At 40.0% G+C, this 22,596-nt stretch overlaps 1 protein-coding gene across 1 annotated transcript; it reads left to right on the top strand.

The window, feature by feature from the left end:
* Positions 1–65: 65 nt before the first annotated feature.
* On the top strand, positions 66–14,683 carry LOC119140774 (transient receptor potential cation channel subfamily V member 1-like). The gene is given in 20 exon segments (XM_037372360.1): positions 66–2,266; positions 3,161–3,358; positions 4,817–4,875; positions 5,357–5,672; positions 6,207–6,373; positions 6,667–6,687; positions 6,690–6,707; positions 6,710–6,817; positions 7,210–7,350; positions 7,830–8,128; positions 8,733–8,909; positions 9,136–9,300; positions 9,568–9,663; positions 10,275–10,345; positions 11,028–11,193; positions 11,918–11,984; positions 12,406–12,722; positions 13,299–13,426; positions 13,679–13,794; positions 14,342–14,683. Coding segments are annotated over 18 exon segments (2,574 nt in total). The 5' UTR covers positions 66–2,266; positions 3,161–3,358; positions 4,817–4,841; the 3' UTR covers positions 14,509–14,683.
* The last annotated feature ends 7,913 nt before the right edge of the window (positions 14,684–22,596 follow it).

Here is a 22,596-nt window from a genome sequence, read left to right as displayed (position 1 = left end):
TTTCCTTTCACTTCTTTCACTTTTTCTGGAGTTATATTCAACATGCAATCTCACTCACTACAGGGGAAAAAACCCAACCAACCAACAACTTGCATTTAATGTCTGCTTCTGGGTGTACGCATTTTGTTGCTCTGTCATTCTCATTTGTGAAATGAGACGTAATTACCACATTACATTTGACTGAGTGACTAGGAAAGATCCATTAACTTTCTGCATAAAATGATACTTCATGCAAGTCTCATTTTCCTGGTAGGAAATAGGTTTAGAAAGACTGGGAGAGATGAGTAGCTGTCTGTAACTTGGTCTGAAGCTTTCGTTAGAGAGTATTTGTCCTTAAGCTGTCTCACAATATACATATATATAGGCAGCAGACCAGGACGTCAGCCTTGTTTGGGGAGTTCATTGGCTCTTGCATAGAATGAATGCCAGTTTTCACATGTTGCATGTTGTCTGTGTAAAAGGAATACAACCTTGGTGTGGATGTTGAAAAAAAAACCAAAATAAAACACAGGATTATTTCTGTGGCTATCCAGGTCAGGTGCAGTGGACTAAGGTCAAAGGCATGGCTAGGCCAGTACCATGACTGGAGATAACTGGAATGCAGGGCTTATATCCAAGTGGAAAATACATTTATAGGGTAGGAGGTAACTATTTCCCTTATTTGGCATATGTAATTATTTTACATTTGTTTCTTGGTTGGTAGAGTGGATCAGGGCCTCTCTGAAATGGTCAGAATTTGTGATACACTGGAGGAGCTAACAAACTCAGAGTTACAAAAGCCCAATTATCACCTCTTTCAGCTCTGATTTCCATTTTAAGCCCAAATGCAATTAGCATTTTGAGAGATTTGTTCTTGTAGTATAGTGCATAGCTATTTTGATAGCTATTGATCTGAAGGTGTTTCTGATTCTGCCCTTCATGGATTGTGTCAAATCAAGCTTTAATACAGCAGCTGCCAGGCTAGACTGTAATCTATTTTTAATGTTAAGTATTTTTCATGCAAATTCACTTAAAATTTCCAGGGTTTAATCCCCTATGTTATGCTCTTAAAATTTATTTCTCCCCCTAATCTTTATTTTAATGTGAAAACATTTTTACTTTGTCTAAAGCAAGATGCATGTACACCTTTTCCTCTCAGATGAGGTTGGGAAGCAAGTGAGATAGTTTGGTGTTATCTAGATACAATTTCATTATTTAGAAGCATGTATTTTGAATGAAATATGGACATGTATTCCTATCTTGCACATTAGCAACATCAGGACTGGCTAATTTTTGTAGTGAGAAAGCTGTTCTGAGATCTTTATTACAGAGATAGATTAATTTCCATCTCCCTCCATGCATCTGTTCCATGCTGTGTTTAGGGAACTATTGGCATAGAGAGGAATTACGGAAAAAGTGTAGACTAGATTAAGGGTTTTGTAAAAAGTTGGAACTTGTTGTATATTGTTTTCCCTTTTATGTTATTATAAAGTATTTTTGTATTGGATGTACTTTTAATTTTTATTGAATAATTGAAAAGAGCTGATAATACTATTCCAGCATGCTGTTAACTGTGAAATCAAGTGGTATTTGTTTCCAGAAGCTGGTAAATTGTGGCCTTGTTGTAGGTTCTATTAGGCAAGACTATCTCTGACCTGCAGGCCAGCTTTGGATACATCTTTAAGATCTATAGTTCATCCACTGATGTTTTTCCATTTGCAGTGATGGAGAGGGCTCTTAGTCGGTAAAATCACTCTCAAGCACAGAAGTTGCATAAACTGAAGCAGCATGTTGGATGCAGGCCCAAGAAAAGGAATAAAATCCTTGTTATTACTGGCCTGTTTTGATAAGCATTCACATCTCCTTATGAACTTAACCTTTAAACCAGGTCCCTGCTGAGATGGAATATGATACGTCCAACAATTGTTGCAAAAAATAGTGGAGTGTTGCTGGTAAGAAATAACATCTTGACAAGAAATACAAGTCAAGGAGCCTGATGAAGGAGGCATCAAAACTCAGAAAATAGCAGAAAGTTCCTGAAGTGTGTACATCGGAGCACAGTAAGACTGAAAGGAGCTGGTGCCTGAGCTGGGAGAAGATAAAGAAGGATCATTTGGCAAAAGCGACCAGCAAGAAGCTAGAGACTGAACCAGGGAGACCCTCCACTGATCCATATAGTTTTCTTCCTGAGTCTCTGCTTTGGAAATGGTGGAGTTAATTGTAATGTTGAATGAGGTGCTCTGCTCAGCGAAGCTCCAGGAGCACCAGCTAAGGACTTGGCTTATTGGTAATCTACACTTATGCATTAATAAATAGGCATTTTGTTTCTATTGAGTACAGTGCCGTAGGGTGTTTTAAGTAGTATAATTAGTTTGCTATTAAGTAGGCAAATATATTATTCTTTTTAATAGATAGATAGATAGATAGATAGATGGCAAGACTAGAAAGATAGTTACCAAACAAACCAGATAATTTCACTGAATAATTTCATAACCTAACTCAAAACCTCAGGAGCTAGAGGTCTGGAGGTTGCTTCTAGCCTAACAGCTACAGCCTGTCAGCTCAGCCTGCTGGAAAAGCTGTTCCTCTAGACTAGTTTTGGGCAGAAAGGTCTTATGTAAATTATGTATTTAACAATATATGACACAGTTCTCCATTTTTAAGGGTGTTAGATCCATCCTGGATTAGATAAGAAGGTTTTTTCCCCAATGACATAAATATTTAAAAGCTGACATATATTATTTAAATAAATCATAGTAGGAACATGGAATGATAGAATGGCCTTGGGAATTTCTGTCATTGGTTCTCCCTCAACTCTGTTCAGAGTCGGTTCTCTTTTAAAAATACTTGGTGGGGCCTTAGAGTGGACACCCAAAAACAGATGTCCAAAAAGATGACTGATCTCAGAGAAGAGCTGTGGTATATTTTATGAAGTTTTGTAAACTGAAATGAAATTGTGAACCAGAAACAACTGTTTTCTGGTGGTTTTGGGTTTTTTGCAAGCTTGAGTGTATTTACAAAGAGGAAATCTGGAGAAGAGTATCCATTATTAAATGCAATTAAAGGGGAGGGAAAAGCAAGAACAATTTACTGCAGTTCTTGTAAAGAGCTTTGCTAAACTCCTGGGAATAGAAGCCACTGATGCTTCGTTCTTAACGATCTTATTACTCTGTTCTTCTAGTGAACTTCACGTGATTCTAAAAATCATCAGACACATAGCACACTTTTGCAGACAGATGAAGTGGAGAAGCAAACTCTGAGGACTTTTCAGTTCTGGCACCTTAGAGGAGGAATATCCAACACCAAATTCCTATAGATCAGAGGCTGTTTACTGAGACTGGACTATTTTGCAGAAGACAGGAATTTTTTTGCAATATTCGTAAGTTCTGCATGTATATTTTAATAAAATGGTTGTTATTTGTAAACTCTATTATAAGTTGTGATGTGGTTAGACATTCTTTCAAAAGTATTTCCTTATTTATTCTGTCAAACATCAGTGTACACAGGTTTCATAGAGTTCAAATAGATTATGCAGTTTTTTAGGATAGATATTTTTTTTAAAGACTCCTTCCACAGAATTTTGAAGGTTATTTCCCTTGCAAATCATACTTGTGAGGAAATACGGCTTTGTCTTAATTATCAGAGTTACTACAAACGGGGTTTAGAAACAAAAGCACATATAATGGACTAAATGAGGTTTGAGGAAATTTCCAAGGAGAACAGGATTGAGGATTGAGTCTATTCTGCAGATTTTAATATTGCACCTATTCTGTGGAAAATGTGATTCCGTTTTCCATAGCCATCTCTGAGGTGTTTTTTTGCTAATCCACATTTCATTTAAATAAGACAAAAATTCAAAATTATACATGGCTGTATTCCCAGTGTATTATTTTCCATTTTTATAAAATTATTTTTATAACTTTTTCACTGAAGTAATTGTTCTTCTGTATTTTTAGTATCATAGTCCAAATAGAAATATTTTTCTGTATATAATTTCTTACTTGTAGAACAATTAAGTTAAAAAAATGCTATGTTATTATTCAAAGTGATTCTAAGGACACAAAGAACTTGAAAGGTGAGTTCGGAGGACATAGTGAGTTAAACTGCCATCATGCTGTTTTGCTTCCAATAACCCTAAATGTCCAAGTTTGCAAATTTATGTTTTCTTTACGTGTATATTGTACCAAATTACAGGAAATGCAAATGCCTGACAAAAGTTTCTTTCCTGTCCTATTTGCACAGGAAAATGTAAGTGACCCCTAATGTATTAACTGGTCCCACAGAACTGAAAATCTAGCTCTTATGTACAATGTAGGTTTGCAGAGAACCCCTCAGAATATTTTTTTTGAAGAGAAACAACCTTGAAGCGTGTTTATATGTTTTTACACTGAATGTACAGAGAAGATTGTTGACCACTGTAATTTTGTTTATAATTGAAGACTTTAATTTAAAGATTTTATAACATTCCTGTGCTCAAAGCTGTAAGATTTCCAATCAACCTAGGATTTCAGAGTATGTTTCTAAGGCTGGTCGTCTCTCTCTAAAGCCAGCTATGCAGCAGTTCAATACGGTGCAATCTTGTCTCCACTGCGGAGTTCCAGAATATTTTGCATTCAGTGGCATGAAGACCAATATTTGTCTGATTAAAACAGTTTGATAAGAAAGCAAAAAAACCCCACCAACCCCACCAACCTGCTTTACTTTCAGTATAGCGTATTTGTTAACTTGTGCCAAATTCTTTGTGGTTATAAATCAGACAAGATCAGACATGTGGTCTTAAATTAATCTCTTATCTGTGGTAACCTTTCCCTTTCTGTTTCTGTGTCTCATGTTTAAGGTGACACTCATCTCCCAAGAATCACATGCTCCTATTTTCATCTAGCACTGCTGTAACTGGTAAAGCCATTAAGTGATAATTTTTCCTTTATGCAGAAGCTTTCTGTGCCGCAGCTCACTGTGATACGGTTATGGCACAAGCAGGCTTTTTTTTTAAAAAAAATTTTTTGAGAATATATTGTGGCACAAACCAGTCTGAGATTGCTCAGGCTTTAACAACAATTGCATAAGGATGAGACAGTAGTTTTGAGCAGAAGCAGTCAGCTCTGCAGTGGGGTGGCTGGCAAGCTCTGGGACATTCTGACTTGCTTTCTCCATTCTGAAATGGGTAAAGGCAGTGGGGACAGTAACAAACAGCATGGAGGTAATGACCTACCAAACTGTTCCAACTGGGCATAGCAAATAATGTGTGAATCTGTCTCACTTCTGGGATGATAGCAATCAGTCCGTTCCCTGCTGTTTCTGGAGAGTAATCCTAGGCAAAAGGGGACTCATGGCCCTGTAAAGTGCTGACTTGAGGTGTTTGTGTTGTTCCTCACAGACTGCCTGCTCATCATGTCTTCCATTCTTGGTAAGATGAAGAAATTTGGCAGTTACGACATGGAGGAATCTGAAGTGACAGATGAACACACGGATGGGGAGGACTCCATGCTGGAAATGCCTGACAGCCTCCAGGGTACATTCAGCACCAAGGTGCAACCACCCAAAAGCAACATCTTTGCAAGACGTGGGCGGTTTGTGATGGGGGATAGTGACAAGGACATGGCTCCCATGGACTCCTTTTACCAGATGGATCATCTGATGGCACCTTCTGTCATCAAATTTCATGCCAATTTGGAGAGGGGGAAACTTCACAAGTAAGTTTGCCATGTAAGATCTGGTTGTAATGAATAGTTTGACAGCTACAGGCTGTTTCTTAGAGCAGCATTTATTCTCTCCACATGAGCATGCCCATTTTTTCAGTTTCGCTGTTCTCTATGCCAAAATAAGGAGTGTTGCGTCTGAAAGTGACAATACCTGTTGTCTCTTGGCATCTCTGAAAATTCAGTCCATGGATATTTCGCCCAAAATTAGTGGTAAGCCATGATTCACTTGCTTGAGACTGGTCAGTGAACGGACACCACTCAGAATGAGAACATGCGCTTGCCTGCCTCCGAGGCCTGCAGTTAGACTGGCCTACTTCAATGCCTCTTTTAAGTCTTGTTCTCAACTTTTCTGCAACTGATACATAATTTTATCAGGATGGTTGCTTGGAAATTTTGTTGATCTTTAGACTTTGCAGATCTATCTATACTAATCTGTAATGCTTACTACTTAACACAAGCAAATGGTATTTTATAAAAGGTCTGCTAAATATCTGACTTTAGGTAACTGAAATTTACCCTTGTTAGGCTCCTATCTACAGATTCCATCACAGGCTGCTCAGAAAAAGCTTTCAAATTTTATGACCGCAGAAGGATCTTTGATGCTGTAGCCCAAGGCAACACAAGGGACCTGGATGATCTGCTACTCTACCTTAATAGAACCTTGAAGCATCTCACAGATGATGAGTTCAAAGGTACCTTTTAGTGTCACATACCTTAAATTGCCCTTTTATTCTTCTGAAGATGAAAACAAAAAAACATAATTAGTGTCTGCAGGAGGTCCTCTAATAGCCAGTACTTCCCTGTTGATTGGGCAAACCCGTTGATTGTAAGGTTATAGGAGAATTCAGAAACAGTTCGAATTTTCTGTGAAACCCTGAATGAGTTTTCTTGTCTTTTGAAAAGAACCTCATTAATTCCTGCATGCCTGGGAGTAGATGGTAGATTTGTAATTACTTCTGTATAGCTCTGATTTTTTGCCTTATAGAGCCAGAAACTGGGAAAACCTGCTGCTGAAAGCTATGCTGAATCACATGATGGGAAAAATGATACCATTCCTTTGCTTCTGGATATTGCAAGAAAAACTGGAACTCTGAAAGAGTTTGTTAATGCAGAGTATACTGACAACTATTACAAGGGTAAGGGAAACAGCTGCAACAGTGAATTTGGTGCTAAACCTGAAGATAGGGTTAGGTGGGGCTCTCAGACAGTCTTCTGCATGAGGCCTTATGCCTGAGGATGTAGCACCTCGAAGTTTCAGTGTGAGATTAACAATCAGTGCATTGGTGCTAGGGCAGTTGTTTAGTTAGGTGTGATATGCTGCCGTTTTAAATATGCAGTGATTTAATAGCAAGTTCAGGGGACTTGCATTTTCTGTCTGTACCATCATTTTTTGTTCAGTTCTAGCACTTCTTAGTCTGCAAAACTTTCAGTTCCACCATCTTACATGGAGTTGAATGAATTGCAGTGCCTGAAAGCTCTCAGTCTGTATTAAATGTTGAAGGTTTCTGTCTGATGAGTGTCTCTGTAGGCCAGACTGCACTTCACATCGCCATTGAGAGAAGGAACATGTACCTAGTGAAGCTCTTGGTCCAGAACGGAGCAGATGTTCACGCAAGGGCCTGTGGGGAGTTCTTCAGGAAAATCAAAGGGAAACCCGGCTTTTATTTTGGTAGGGGTGAGCACAGTATGGGCTTTATTGATTGGGTTATCCTAGCATTATCCCAAGTGCAAGCTGTTAAATAATCCTGTTTATGTGGGACTGGAGGCTCAGAAGTACCAGATGGGCTGTTCTACCACTTAGTCTAAATATTTACTCCCAAAGGCTGAGATTATAAAGAAACACAGTTGGTAGTTGATGGTGTTGAGTGTGAGCTTGATGTCTGCATCCCTTTGTTTTCTTGGCACTCTATCCTTTGAAAGGTTGTAACCTTCTGCTAGCTGTCCTTACAGTGCTTTTGTTAAACAGCCACATTTCTCTCATGCAACGAAACCAAGGAAAATGTAATTCTAACAGCTAGCACAAGAATTGTTACTGTATCAGCCAGAGAAATTCCCCTTTTCTCCTCATGGTGAAAGATGATGATTTTTCTGTTCATGCACGTGTAGTAATGGGCTTTCTGACCACTCATTCCCATTCCTTGCCTGTAGGGGAGCTGCCTTTGTCCCTGGCTGCCTGCACCAACCAGCTCTGCATTGTGAAATTCCTCCTGGAGAACCCCTACCAGGCAGCCAACATCGCTGCTGAGGACTCCATGGGCAACATGGTCCTGCACACACTGGTGGAGATTGCAGATAATACTAAGGATAATACCAAATTTGTTACCAAGATGTACAATAACATATTGATCCTTGGTGCCAAAATTAATCCAATTCTGAAGCTAGAAGAACTCACCAACAAGAAAGGGCTGACTCCATTAACTCTAGCAGCCAAAACAGGGAAGATAGGGGTAGGTGAGCAAATGTGCTTAACTGTCCCATTACTCTATCAAGTTATACATGCAAAACATTTATGCAGGACAGATTTTATCATTGCTTATTGTTGGGGCCTTTTAGTTAAAAGGAACTGGCGCTGCAGTTTTAACATGCAAAACTGCATGGTCCTTAAAGGCTATGAAGTGTTTGTATGTGCCCAGCTGGCATTATTCATATACCACTGGTATGCAAGGCAGCCAAAGTGGAAACAGAAAGTGGGTCTCTGCTATCATCTGAACCACTAGAGGCCTTGTACTTTTGACTGGCTGACAGAACTCATCTTCTGGCAATCCCCATTCAAAATGTCTGTGCTCAGAGATGTGTAACATACATCTCTGCTTTTTTTCTGGCTGTTTTGAAACAGATAATGGCAAGCTGTTTTTGTATTTCTCATCTCCCAGCATCCAGTGAGAAATTTAATTATGTTTACTTCAGACATTGGTCTCTGCGGTGCTCCAGTGGTTTGACTTTAGCACAGTTAAACTAGCAAGAAATTAGCCATCCTGTCCTGTGGAGATATTGAGGAACTAGAAGTCCATTAGCACTGAAATGTTGGTTGTATTGTTCTTTTGCAATTAGATTTTCGCTTACATCCTCAGACGAGAGATCAAAGATCCTGAGTGCAGACACTTGTCTAGGAAGTTCACTGAATGGGCTTATGGACCTGTCCACTCATCTCTTTATGACCTGTCTTGTATAGACACATGCGAGAAAAATTCAGTGCTTGAGATTATTGCCTACAGTAGTGAAACGCCAGTGAGTATGCACCTCCTTGGCATTTTATTCACAGGCTGGGGGACTGTTGGGGAAGAGCTCCATGTTCCACACAGTGCAGCTTGTGCCTCATTTCTATAAAACAACAAACTTCCCTCCTGAGTTTAAGGGTACAATAACATTTGCTCAAGATTAATATAATTTGCTGTTTTCAAAGCCTAGTATATACTGGTCTCATCAAGATTCTCCTCTTCCTCCTTCCACTCAGAACCGTCATGAGATGCTGCTGGTGGAGCCCCTTAACAGGCTGCTGCAAGACAAGTGGGACCGGTTTGTCAAACACTTATTTTACTTTAACTTCTTTGTCTATACCATGCATATCATCATCCTCACTGCAGCTGCTTACTACAGACCTGTAGACAAGAAGGAAAAGGTACGTTACTCCTGTCATATATCAGACAACCCAGTGCTTAATACCCTAGATCTGCCTTCCATTTGAACGTGTGCTCCTAACATCAGAATTTTTATTTTGGGGAGATTTTGACCCTGCTTCCTTCTTAGTCTTGCCCCCTTGCTGCAACACTTTCAGAAGCTTAACTGGTCCCCTAGAAAAGTGGTTACTTTCAGCTGCTGGCAAGGCTAGGTCTTTCCTAACTCCATTTCTGCTGAACATATCTATCTATCTTCCTGTCTTATACAGCCTCCCTTCACGTTTGGTCACAGCACTGGGGAGTATTTTCGAGTGACTGGAGAGATCCTGAGTGTACTGGGAGGTCTCTATTTTTTTTTCAGAGGGGTAAGTTCTTTGAAACTTTTCCTTTTTGCTGTTTGGGCAGGTGTAGGAGAGAATCACATATGCCTTTTCTATTCATCAGCATTGGCTGCTAAGATGATCCATGTTTTGGTGAAGAGCTAAAAATCTTTTTTCTTGGCCTGATTGGGAGTTCTCAGGTTACTAATGAGCTGAGATGCAGTTTTATCTGTTGTATAAAAAAGACAACCTGTGGAAGTTAATGAGCATCTTGGCAATTAGCCTAGCCAAAGCTTAAGAATGGGGTATTGCAAATAGCCAGGCCTCTATTAATGATTACCTGTCTTAACTTCAAGTCCCGGTGATTCCTCTTGGCAGCCAATGGAGAGTGTACAGTGAATCACAGGTTCTCAAACCAGTGACTGAATAGATTGTTGTCTTCAAAACTCTGATATCAGATGTAAGAGAAACGAAGTGTTGATAGAAGAGTCCTCCTTAGATGTTGCCCTGGTGTTGGTTTTGAGCTGTTCTTGTGAGATGCTTTGTAGGTACCAGCTCCTTGGTATGGGTATCAATGCTTAGTTGATGCATTCCCATGGAATACTTAATCCCTCTTTGGATGCAAACCTAGTCTTCATTCTCATTTTTTTTTTCAGATACAGTATTTCGTGCAGAGGCGCCCATCATTCAAGACGCTGATAGTTGACAGCTACAGTGAGGTTCTTTTGTAAGCTCGAATATCTTTGATTGCCTTTCAGCATGAAACAGATGAGCGTGTGAGATCTGTAGCTTTGGCTGAAGCCATTTGTGACAGGCAGACACTTTGCTGTAAATTCCTGGGTCCTTCAAAAATAGTTGCAAGTGGATATTATAGCACTTGAACGAGTGGGTCTGAATCAGTAACCTCCTTTGGAGGTAAAGCAAATGAAGTGTCTAGAAGTTCAGTGACTGAGTCATGCAGCAGTTAGGAGCAGATCTCCAAGCTGGACTTGCAATCAAGTGCATGCAATGTATGTGCATAAATCCTCCATTCTTAAAGGCAGAATTGCCTCTCAATAATTTGGGTCCTTTCTCTTCCCAACTGGAGTGGAGTTAAGCAGGGCAATTTCATGGGTCTGTGGAAAGAGAGGGAGTGCTGAAGAACTTAAGTGTTTTCAAGGACTTTTCTTCCCTCCAGTCACAAGGAAGAGCAGGGATGAGACTACAGAAGTTTCTAAGTGGGGAAACTCAGGAGTTTGCAAGAGGAACTGTAGGATTTAAGAAGGGAAAGAATGAAGGGAAGGGAAGAAATGTCTGCTAAGGCTCCTTTGTTTTTTGGAGAATCCCTCATTCTGCCCTCATGGGTTCCTTTGTTCCCACCATCTGTGGCCAGCTCATCACACTCCATTCAGACCATGCTTGTCTTTCAGCTTTGTTCACTCCTTGCTCCTCCTGAGCTCTGTGGTGCTGTACTTCTGTGGCCAGGAACTGTACGTGGCTTCCATGGTCTTCTCCTTGGCGCTGGGCTGGGCTAACATGCTGTACTACACCCGTGGCTTCCAGCAGATGGGCATTTACTCTGTCATGATTGCCAAGGTCAGTCCAGTGAGGCTGGCAGAGTGCTCAGATTAGGGGACAGCTGCCAACAGCCCCATTTCCAGGAGAGAAGTAGCCATATGTACCTCCATGATGCCACTGGGAAATCTCATATCACTCTACCATATTTGGTCATTATTTTCCGAGTGAAGTGATACAATTTATGTAGAAAAACCTCCTATTCCTCATCCATACATTTTATAGTAGTGTTGATATTATTATTATTACCTGCCATGCTTCAAAATAACCATGGTTGGATAGATATGGATGAAAGTAGACTGAGAACAGTGCAGACTGGTCTGGTGTGAAATGGCACAGCTTTCTACCAGCTGGAAATTTCTTTGGGTATAGTTTAAATGTTACCAAACAGAGCAATTAGCTAAGAGGCAATAGCTGGCTGATAATACCTCTGTATATGATGTAGACAGCTAGCCAAGAGGGGAAGAAAGATGCAACTGTCTTAATGTGGTTCATACTGAAAAAGATGAAACTATCTGGCATGCGTATGTCTTGCATATGCGTGTAAACCATTGCATGAATAACGGAGGAGAATGTTTTCTGTATTAAAGTTTATTATCTCAGCAGGATAAACAACAGTTTAATGCATGAACAGCCAGTTCACAGCAAATACCTTCTTGAGCTGAAGTAGTATTTTCTACCAGTTTTTGTTGTAGTTTATATTCAAGTTTTAGCAACATAAAAATACTCTGTTTCCATGTTACAGATGATCCTTAGAGATTTATGTCGCTTCATGTTTGTCTATCTAGTATTCCTCTTGGGATTTTCTACAGGTAATAGCATACTTGGAGTTAATTTTTGTTACTTCAGAGAATGTCAGAAAATCTTATTTTTCAAGTGGCTTAGACTTTTTGTTTCCAACTAAAACCTGACAAATTAACCTAATTATAAAAAAAATCTCTTCAGAATAACAATGATCTATAGTCATTTCATACAGCTTTTCATCTCTGGGTCTCAAACTGCTTTGCAAAGCTGAATGGAAAAGCAGGCATCCTGTTCTATGTAGATAAAACTGAGACGACACCTTCTGAGAGGGTGTCAGTTAGGGGAGTATTTTATAGAGCAATTTAACTGGGGACAATGCACTGTAAAGATAAAATGCCTTACCTTTATGCTCATTTTCATTGCTTGCAATGGAATTATGATCTCAAATTGTATTTTCATCCTGCATATATGATTCCTCTTTTGCAACAGCTGTGGTGACTTTAATTGAAGATGACAATGAGGGGCAAGAGACAAATAGTTCTGAATATGCCCGATACTGCCATATGAAACGAGGCCGCACATCCTACAATAGTCTGTATTATACCTGCTTGGAACTTTTCAAGTTTACTATTGGGATGGGGGACCTGGAGTTCACAGAGAACTACAGGTTCAAGTCTGTGTTTGTAATCCTTTTGGTTCTCTATGTTATCCTTACATACATCCTCCTGCTCAACATGCTTATTGCACTGATGGGGGAAACTGTGAGCAAAATTGCACAGGAGAGCAAGAGCATCTGGAAACTCCAGGTACATTGGTTCTGTGAGGCCACTATCCAAGAAAGTGGGTGTGGGGATCATAAAAAATTTCAGAGAGAATCTTTAGGAACTGACACGTTTCTAAATAACAGGTCACCACTTCTTTGATTCCCCTGAACAGTTCCTAAAAAAAAGTATATTAGTTCCTTTTCCGTGCATATTTGATGTTTTGCCTGAGCAGATGTTCCGCAGATGTTCAAAATTTAAGAAAAGTAGTACTTTTGTAATTAGAAAAAATTACTTGGGCTTTTGATGATGGAAAATCCTGATCAGACTATGAAGACAGGGATTATGCCAGGGGAAAAACAATCCTAACCAGAATCTCAAAGGCACATCAGTTTTTTTTGAGGTAAGAAAGGGAACTTCATAGTTCTGATCACAGGGCTGTAATTCAGCATTTTTAGTGACATATTAACTGAGGATGATGTTTCAGAGATGGTTACAAAGCCTGCTCTAAGATGGTGATAATGGTAAAAGCTCAACGTTTTTAAAATAAAGGCAGAATTCAGGATTTGTATGACTTTGACACAGCAGCCTCTCAGTCGTCTGCTTTCTTTTACCTGGTAGAGAGCCATCACAATCTTGGATATTGAAAACAGCTACTTGAACTGTGTGAGGCGCTCATTCCGGTCTGGGAAGCAAGTCTTGGTGGGAGTCACACCTGATGGCCAAGATGATTACAGATGGTGCTTTAGGTAACCTGTTTGTATGTCAAATGAACAATCTTTTCTAGACAAACAGCATTAAGGTAGCTGGTAATGGGAAGCAGAACTCTCCCCCTGGTGCACTCTGAAAAGTAGTCTGCTACCACTGTCTGCAGTACTCAGATTAATCTGTTTTCTGGGTCAGATTTGAGGCTTGAGAGGTGGCAGTTTGTGATATAAACTCATCCTGGAGTTGTCTGGTGATCCTTAGGATAAATACTGGTTTTGTTGTTCTCTCCCCAGGGTTGATGAAGTGAACTGGTCCACATGGAATACCAATCTGGGCATAATCAACGAAGACCCTGGGTACTCTGGGGACCTCAAACGAAATCCCAGTTACTCTATCAAGCCTGGCAGAGGTGAGGGTTTCAGGGACCTAAATCCTAGTATGGGTTACACACTGGTGATAAAAGCAGCATCAATTAATTGTTAGAGGGCAGTCAGTTTTATGCACTTAATGATAATGGCAGTAGCTAAGTTAATGGCATTTTCAGTCAGCACAAAATGTAAATATTAAGTGGGCTCATTATTCACATCGCAGTTTTACTCTCTGAAATAGAAGCCCCGTATATTCATCAATGTGATTGTAGATTTTACAAGACAGATAATATATGTAAGTCCTGAGGAGACAGAACAGTGTATGATGGCAGCGAAATAGCCAAGAAGCTATTTTGGAGACCCCAAACCCTATAGTTTGGGAGATCAGCATCCAGCATGGAAGGATTTAATTGTATGGTCAGTCTCTGCTGTACTTGCCAGCTGAAATATGGAAAACTCATGGAATAGTATGGGAAAGAAAACCACAAAACCCTTTCTTCCTGCTTCTTTCATTAGCTTCCTATTTAAACCACTTACATATTTTCTTCTGTTTCTGTGGATAGGAAAAAATTAACCATTCCTTTTTAGTTTCAGGGAAAAACTGGAAAACATTGGTTCCGCTTTTAAGAGATGGAAGCAGGAGAGAAGAGACTCAAAAACTACCAGAAGAAGTTAAATTAAAACCTATTTTGGAACCTTATTATGAGCCAGAAGATGCTGAGACGTTGAAGGAGTCAATTCCAAAGTCAGTCTAATCTTACTTTATTTTTAAGAAGGTTAATTCTAGTTGCCTGTGTTGGCCCTCACAAGCAGGGCAAGTAAGAGCGCTTCATTCATAAGAGGAGGTTTTTGGAAAAAAGTTAGAGGACTTAGGAAATTACTGTGTGCAAGGATTCATTAAGTATGCTAAATAAACTACTTGTTGTTTAAGCTGATGTCTTCATGTTTATTTTTAATACAAATCAGCAAGAAACTGCCTATACTACTTGATTTATATTTACTTGGCTAGATATTTGCATCTAGGGTATCTCATGAAGTGTTAGAAATAGTTCCCATAGTTTGGAGGTTCTTTTGTTTGTTTTGTTTTATAAAGAAACACATTGAGAATTTCCCACACTTCAGAACTATCTGTAACATAGCTAGCCCTTTTTTAATGCAGATTTTTGTCCAGTCTTCATCCATTTCTTGTACTCGTCGAAATTTCTCTCGACACATTTCTGAGATCTGAGCCGACATTTTCATTTAGCTAACAGGATCTTCGCTAAGTTTTGCAGGTTGGTGCAAGTGGCCATTGATGGTGCATATACTGTTGGTAATATGAAAATAATAAAAACGCCTATAGAAAAAATGTTGTCACTCAGCACCCTGAATATAGTAGATTTCATACCTTCATCTGCTTTTACATTCTTTTTCTTTTAGACATTATTTTTGTGAGCAGCTACAGGCCCTGATTTTGTGGCTTTGCACCCTCAGAAACTAACCAACCAAACTATTATGAGAACGGAGGACTCACAAAAGAGCAGTAAAAGTCACCAAGAGCCCAGAGGTATGTTCCTGTGAGGAAAGTTTCTTGGAAAGCAGATAAATAAATAGGGACACAGAGAAAGAATACAAAATAGTGAATGATCTAGAGATGTTGTTATTCTTTTCTCGTAACACAAGAACAAATATACTCTGTGAAATTTTAAAGGTTGAATAGTCAAAATCAATGAAATAAATGTTTCTTTTACACTGTCTGAATAAACTCCAGAATTCAGTTATAGTTACTAAGGCTAAAGGCTTAACATGATCCCAAATTTGACATTTATTTAGATAACAGATGAACTTTGCACGAAGTAAGAGATAGTGGTTATAGAGACTATATGTTTCAAAGGTCAGGTGTATAATAATGTGTAACAATAATAATCTTGAAATCAGAAAGTTTTTGTTCTTGACTTTGACAGCAACAACAGGAGGAAAGAAATCTGGTGCTGCAAGTCCATCTGGCTGGATTTACAAAGAATCAGGAAATATATCTGAGAGAAAGTAGGCAGATATTCCAAAACTACAGATAGGAATTATGGAAAGAGAGGGAAGAATAGGAGCAGCTTTGGCATCCTCTTGAAAAGTGGCTGGACAGAAAGGAGCTAAGGATAAGAAAATCTGTCTTATAGACAGCTGGCCTGAAATTTCAGTGCTGGACCTGTGTAGCTGTGTTGGGCAAGAAAAGGTAAATTGTTTTACCTTCTTTCTTTGCTATGTCTCACTAAAGCACTTAGACTTAACAGCATTTAATGCCCAAGTACAGCATGCGTATACAAGTATCCTTAAGCCAGCAAGGTTTTTAACCATGGGTTTCAGTTTGATTATGAGCACTGGTTTTGTGGTTGCATTTGAAGTACAGTTGTGCTACACCACTTCTGTGAAATTGGGCCAGAGTGCACAGCCTTTGCCAGGGAAAGCCCATCATGCTTAGCCTGTGATGCATCCAAAGGCTGTGGCCAGAGAACATTAATATGAGTCATTGAAGTTGAAAAGTGTATGCTGGAGGGCTCACTTGCAAATTATTGGGAAAATTGGAAATCGAAGACAGAAAATTGAGCCAACCTTTGAAAGATAATTTTAATCAATACGTCCTATAATTTTTCTATGTTTAGTAAGATACTGAAACATTTACTATCCTTAAAGAGAAGCAGTTATTATATTTATATACAGACTGCTCGGGCTGTTCGACATCAGTTCTTTTGTAGGGCCAGGATTTCTCACAGGGTAATACAGCATATTACAACATACAGTATATTACAACAAAATCTTTAAGCATCCAGCTGTTTTGTTTGAAATAGTAGCACCATCTAGAGGACTAGTAATTCTTGTTTCTTTTGCTAACGTTTTTCAGGACAAATGTAATTTTATTTTCATAGAGTTTGTAGGGTATACCTAGAGAAACTCACCAAGGGATTTGAAAGAATTGCTTGAAAAAAAAATTAGAATTTAAACCCAACAAGTTTGTCTCTGGTGGACAGGGAAACCACAAAAGATATTTAAAGTAGGTGTGTTGAATTTCATACCATTACAAAGGTGTATCTCTAAACACTTGGTAGCAGTCTCTGTAGGATCCACTCAAGACTTCATTATGCTCCATGCTGAATATGGCAAGAGACAGTCCACATGTAAAACAAGTATAGCTAAGCAGACAAGACAGGCTCAGACAGTGGAGTAATTTGTTATTAAAACTATTAAGAAATGGGCTGACCAGGAAAACGTAGTTGATTGTCTCCATGCCTTTGTGTGCCAGGGCAAATTTATGTTTGAAAGCACACCAGGATCATGATATAGCTGGAAAGTATTAATGAAATTTCTGTATTCCCTGTGAGGGATCCACTTCTCATAATTATATCAGCCTGGGTAGAGACCTAAGCCATTGCTTAAATTCCATCTTGCTTTGCATCATGTGCCTCTCCAGAAGGATTAACCAGCTGCCCTGCGTAACCCAAACAGAATCTAGACCTCTGCTTTCCTGTCCTTTTTTGCTCCAACAAGATTACAAAGACTGCAGGGGACTTAAAAAAACCGAAATGCTTCAAAAAACCGAAAACTTACATCAGTATAATGCTGTGGTTAAAAATGTAAATGCCCTATATTTGTGGGGTAGGTTTGGTTGCATTTTTTAAATCCTTTAGTCTTCTCTGGGAAGCAAACAAAATTATTCCACTTTTCTAGAGTGAGTTATTACTTATATCTCAGGATTTCCAGCTCTACCATCACTTAGTTACTGCAATTGGCAGAAATTTGTTTCCCACAGATGGGGAGGTATAGCTTGGCAGACTCCAGCCTGGTATCACACACATTTATTCAGACTTAGCTGGCCAGGGATCTGTTTGCCACAGTTTACTTCCTTCATCTTCATTCCACCTAGGTGTGTAGAATTGCCTTTGGAAATGAAGGTGTGTCTCTGTTCATGCAGACTGGGCAGGTGGGATGTCTATGGGGACGTACTTGTTCTGAATGGACAGAGAGCACAAATACTCACCCTCATGGCAGAGGGCTGTAACTAACCCCCAGGGAAGAGAAGTGGCTGGTCAGGAAGTATTTGTGCTTTAAGAACAGCTTTGCTAGGACCAGCACCTTTCTGTTCCTACTGCTGGGTGCCTCCACTGGCTGAGAAGGAGCATGGCTTTGCAATAAATTATCTTTACTTGGATTGGTTTGTGGAGGTTCTGCTCACCTTGGCAGACATATCTTGCATGGTCTTGCAGAATCCATGTATTGAGCACTTAGGGATGTTTTTAGTATGAAGCCTGCATAACTATTTCACACTGGGTATGGTTAGAAATAGAACATGGTTCCCAAGCTGCTCCCTGAGGCTTGCAGGTGGTAAAAATCTATCCTCTCACTGTTATTAGTCATAGTAATTTGTGTCCACACTAAATGCTTAATATGAGATGATCAGGTTCAACAACTGTATATATCCACCAGCTCCCAATAATCACACTGGCACAAAAGCAAAAGAAATGAAGGGTGTTGATGTGCTCACCTCCTGTCTGTGGGTGATGACTGTAATTAGCAATGACTGCAAATGTATGTGAGATGGGAGATAGCTAGAAGCAGTGAGCTAGATGAGGGTGAGTTGGGCTGCATTTCACTGGGATTTGAAAATGAACTGATGAACGTGGAAAAGCAAAAATGTGATCTCTGTATTTTACAGCATTGCTATACCTGAAATGCACCTTGTCTAGTCAGCCATATAAACTGAACTGTTGTATCTTTCAAACTCCAATAATTTCTGAATTAGCTGAGAAAAATATATGTCCTACCTGAAAAACTTGGAGCCACATAGCCTGTTGTTTTTGTGTGCTCATTGTACCCTCTGCAACAGCTGGCATTAGAGTCTGAACAGCCCTTGTCCTAATTAAACAGTAATGTTAATCCATTCTCAGGCAGCACATTGGTAGTTTTTGTTGGGTCCATGGAAGACACCAGGGCCCACAACAGGGTCCCCACACCATGCAGGGACGCTGCCTAGTCCCTCTGGGCTACCCCATAACTGACTTGCCCCAGGAAAGCCCCTCTCCCTCTCACACCAGTCTTACTTTGCTGCCTCTGATCAAATTCATTATGCAGAATCATATTTATCTTTGCCAAATGCCAGTTAATGCTATCACTCTTCTGTGGCATCTATATCACACTAACATATTACTCCGTCATGCATCTTTGTTGGAGTCCTCAATACTCAAAAACCCACAAGGTATGTGCCCAGCAAGTGCTGCTGTACTACAAAACACAGGGGATCCTGCCAACCCCATAGCCTTAAGGGATAAAGCCAGTGGACTCAGGTTCTGATGCTTGAAGTTTTCAGAACCTCATAAATAGGAATTTCATACAGTGTTTTTGAACAAACAAACTTCCAAACTCAAAACAATCTATGTATGTTAAAAATCTCAGATAAGCTGATGTTCAGAGCGACCCACTATCAGCCAGTGTCTTGGATATTTTAACACCATCTTTCATGTTTTGGTGCATTAGAGAGAACCCTCTTGCAGTGAAGGATACTTCTTACAAATCTTTCTTGCTCCATTAGGCAACTGACATGAATTTACTAGAGCTTGGGAGAATGAGGTCTCAACTGATGCTGCCAGATGTAGCATAGACATCCTGGGTCTTCTTGATGTGGTTATAGGGCTCTGAAGTGCTTTCCATCACCCATACTGTGCAGGCTGGGATTACTTCTGGCTCTGGAATAGTTTCCACAGAGAAAATACGGACCCGATTTCTCCTGCATCAGATGTTAAACTATACAAAGCACTTCGAAATACATGGTGATGATTACCCTGTTTCTCTGGGAAGGAGGAGAAATTACCAAATGACCTCATTGGACTTGTCTTTTTGTGTGTTTGTGATACTGTGGCAGAGCTACGTCATTGTTAGTAACACTTCCTGTTTCAATGTGCAGGCAATGAGTGGACATGAGGAGATGTGAACCTTTACAGAATCACCAAAGTTTTCAGACTTCATCGTCATCCACAACCATACTTCTCAGTCATTGTTATTATCAGTATTTAAATTCAACATTTTAGTCACCCAAATGTTGGTATGAAAACTCATGTTTCCTGGAATTGCCATGTCAGCTAGCTGCTCCACAGCCAGTGGGAGCAGCTCCCAATTACAGGAACTGGAAGGAAGTGTTCGACTCACTCGGCCAGTAAGAGCAGTTTTAAGCCATGTCACTAAGGCAAAGTCATTCATTTCCAAGCTGACATAGTAGGTTTAGCCCACACAGCTCCTCTTATTCCAAAGGAGAATGTGGATAATGAACCACCTAGAGAAAAGGGATCGTATCCTCAGTTTCTGTTAGTCAGAGGGGGAAAGCCAAGAGTGTTTAACTGGCACAGAGGAAGACAGAAGGAAGCTAGTGTCACTCATTACCAGAAAAATACAGAATGGAGTTTAGGGCTAGAAATAGGTTTCTCAAAACACTGATTTGCAAGGACAAATGGAAACAGCTATATCTTATCTAAGCACTGAATAACAGAAAATTGAAGCATTGACAAGGAGGGGAGATGGTCTACATAATAAAAGGGGTTTTAATTAGAATAATAGGTTGAAACTGAGACAAGGAAAATGTATCCTGAGAAGATGATCTTTCTATGGGGCACATATGATGTGTGTTTGCCCAAAGAACTCCCTTTGGAAACAGTAGAAGTTTCAAACTTCAGCCCATCTAAGCAAATGTATCCAGAGCCATCCTGACTGCAGTGATGTGGGAGCTGCAGGTTTTAGCTCTCATATTTTGGTGAAACCAAGTACCTGAGGGTTTCTTTCAACTGGTAGATGTTCACCTTCAATTCTGCTTCACTTATTTCCCAGAAAGAGCTTGACAAAAAGTGGAAGGAGGCTGCAGGGAGTTTATTTTGTCATAGTTAGTGAGCATCTCACATGCTGCGATAGTTGATGCAAAGTTTAACTTTCAGAGTAAGGTCTGATAGTGGGTGAATTTTTATTCCCTTCATGTTATTTACAGGTCTAACCAGATCTTTGGGTGGAGAAGGAGAAAGAACTATTCCCCAGATTTAGAGAGATGAGACAGATAAAAATCTTTTCCTTTTAAAAAGGGGGGAGGTTTGATGTTCGTAAAATCAAATGACTGAACCACTGTTCAGATTGAAATTATTATAACATTAAGGTTCTTCCCCAGTTTTGATGATCACCCTCCAAAGACTCCTTGAGTCAAACAGTGGCAGTACAGACTCGAGCAAAAATAAAATCTAGCATATAGGTGGGGCACACTTTCTTCACGGTGTATTCCTTGAGGCATTTTCATATTGCTTAATTCCTCTGCACTGCTAAGCATTACCAGAAACTATGCACCAACTGAAGATTTACTGAGGGTACAAACTCAGGCTGAAATAGTTGGAGAACAACCCTGACCTAGTTGGGACTGTGAGGCTCAGAGCAACCAAGCAAAGTTTGTACTTTGAAGACCTCAGGGAAGTGTTACATGTTTCACCCAGCAGACGTGGTACCCTCCTGGGTGACTGTGAAGTGAGAACTAGTAGAAGTAAAACCTGCCTGTCTCATGGTCTTAAAACTGGTTTTCCTCTAATAGAAGCTTCAAAAGGATGCATAGCCATGTGAGCCTCCCCTACTAACTGTGCATAGCCTGTGACCTACAGTACCAGCAGACAGAATATGTGCACAGGACAGGGACAAGAAGAAGTACCCAATACCCTGCACATCTATAGAGTGCTGACTGGTAAAGCTTTGTAGGTTTGCACTGTTACTTTTTGCCTTAGGAGTGGCAGTGAACCCTAACAGTAGCACAGATACAGGAAAAGAGTGAGAGAGTCATTCTTCCCATCACTTATTATTATCTTGTCCTTAAGTAGTCCCCTGTAACTTTGCCAAGAGAAAGGGTAACTATGACCTGAAGTCAAATACTGATACCACTTATATTAAATAGATTTTTACAGCACTTATTTCAGCTCATTCATGACTGAACCCACCCCTTAGTAGGGAATTGGCTACAGGTGCAGGAATTAGAGAGATTCAGGTGGAAGTGAGTGCACTCTCAGGTGGAGAAAGACTATAATAACAGACGAAGGGAGAGTTTTGTTTCTTTGGCAAGGGGCTGGGGGGGAGCCGGTGGGAGCTGAGACAGGCTCAGGCTCATTTCTGTTCTCTTAGCGTATGTGTTAGAGTAGCCTCTGTGAGCTCTAGTTATGGTTCAGCAGGGCACTGCTATGTTAGGTGCTACTCAGAATATAAATGTTTATCTTTCCAAACTTTGCTGTAGAAAGGAAAGCAGTAGCAGAGACAGGCTGAGGAATACCATGAGCACTGTTGCTCATTGATAGGCAGCAGTCTCAGGGCATCAGTACTGCAGCTGGAGAAAGCTGCTTGAATTGGGTCCAGAAAATGTAATTTTGGAGGAACAGGAAATTATTAGGTTGCCTGGCTATTGGGTAGCTTTGACAGTCCCAACAATAATGCTATTCCTTCAGTGCATTAGGCTAATCTCCCTTTGGTTTTTTGCCTGAGTGAAAGAATAAGCTGCATAGTGACATAGTTGCAGGGAATACGCTTGTGATGGAGGCTCCAGTAACTTCTCTATCCTTCTATGAATGGAACTGTTCTTTCATGGCAGGAATCTCTGGGGAATAAAATCTCTGGGCGTATATGTTATGCAAATATGCATAACAGTATTGCTAAAAAGGCTGACCTGTCCCTGCAGTCTAGACTCTACCAACTGATCAGTGATATCCCAGTGTCTTCCTGGTATGATTTTCCACAAAGCTGTCTCCTATTAGGTGACAGTCAAACCCTTACAGACTAATTCGTTTCTCTGTTGCTCGGCTGCACAAAACAAT

This window comes from Falco rusticolus, chromosome 1 (assembly GCF_015220075.1).
Source record: "Falco rusticolus isolate bFalRus1 chromosome 1, bFalRus1.pri, whole genome shotgun sequence".
NCBI lineage: Eukaryota > Metazoa > Chordata > Aves > Falconiformes > Falconidae > Falco > Falco rusticolus.
Note: the sequence above shows the minus strand (reverse complement) of the source record. Positions and strands in the feature narration are given on the sequence as shown.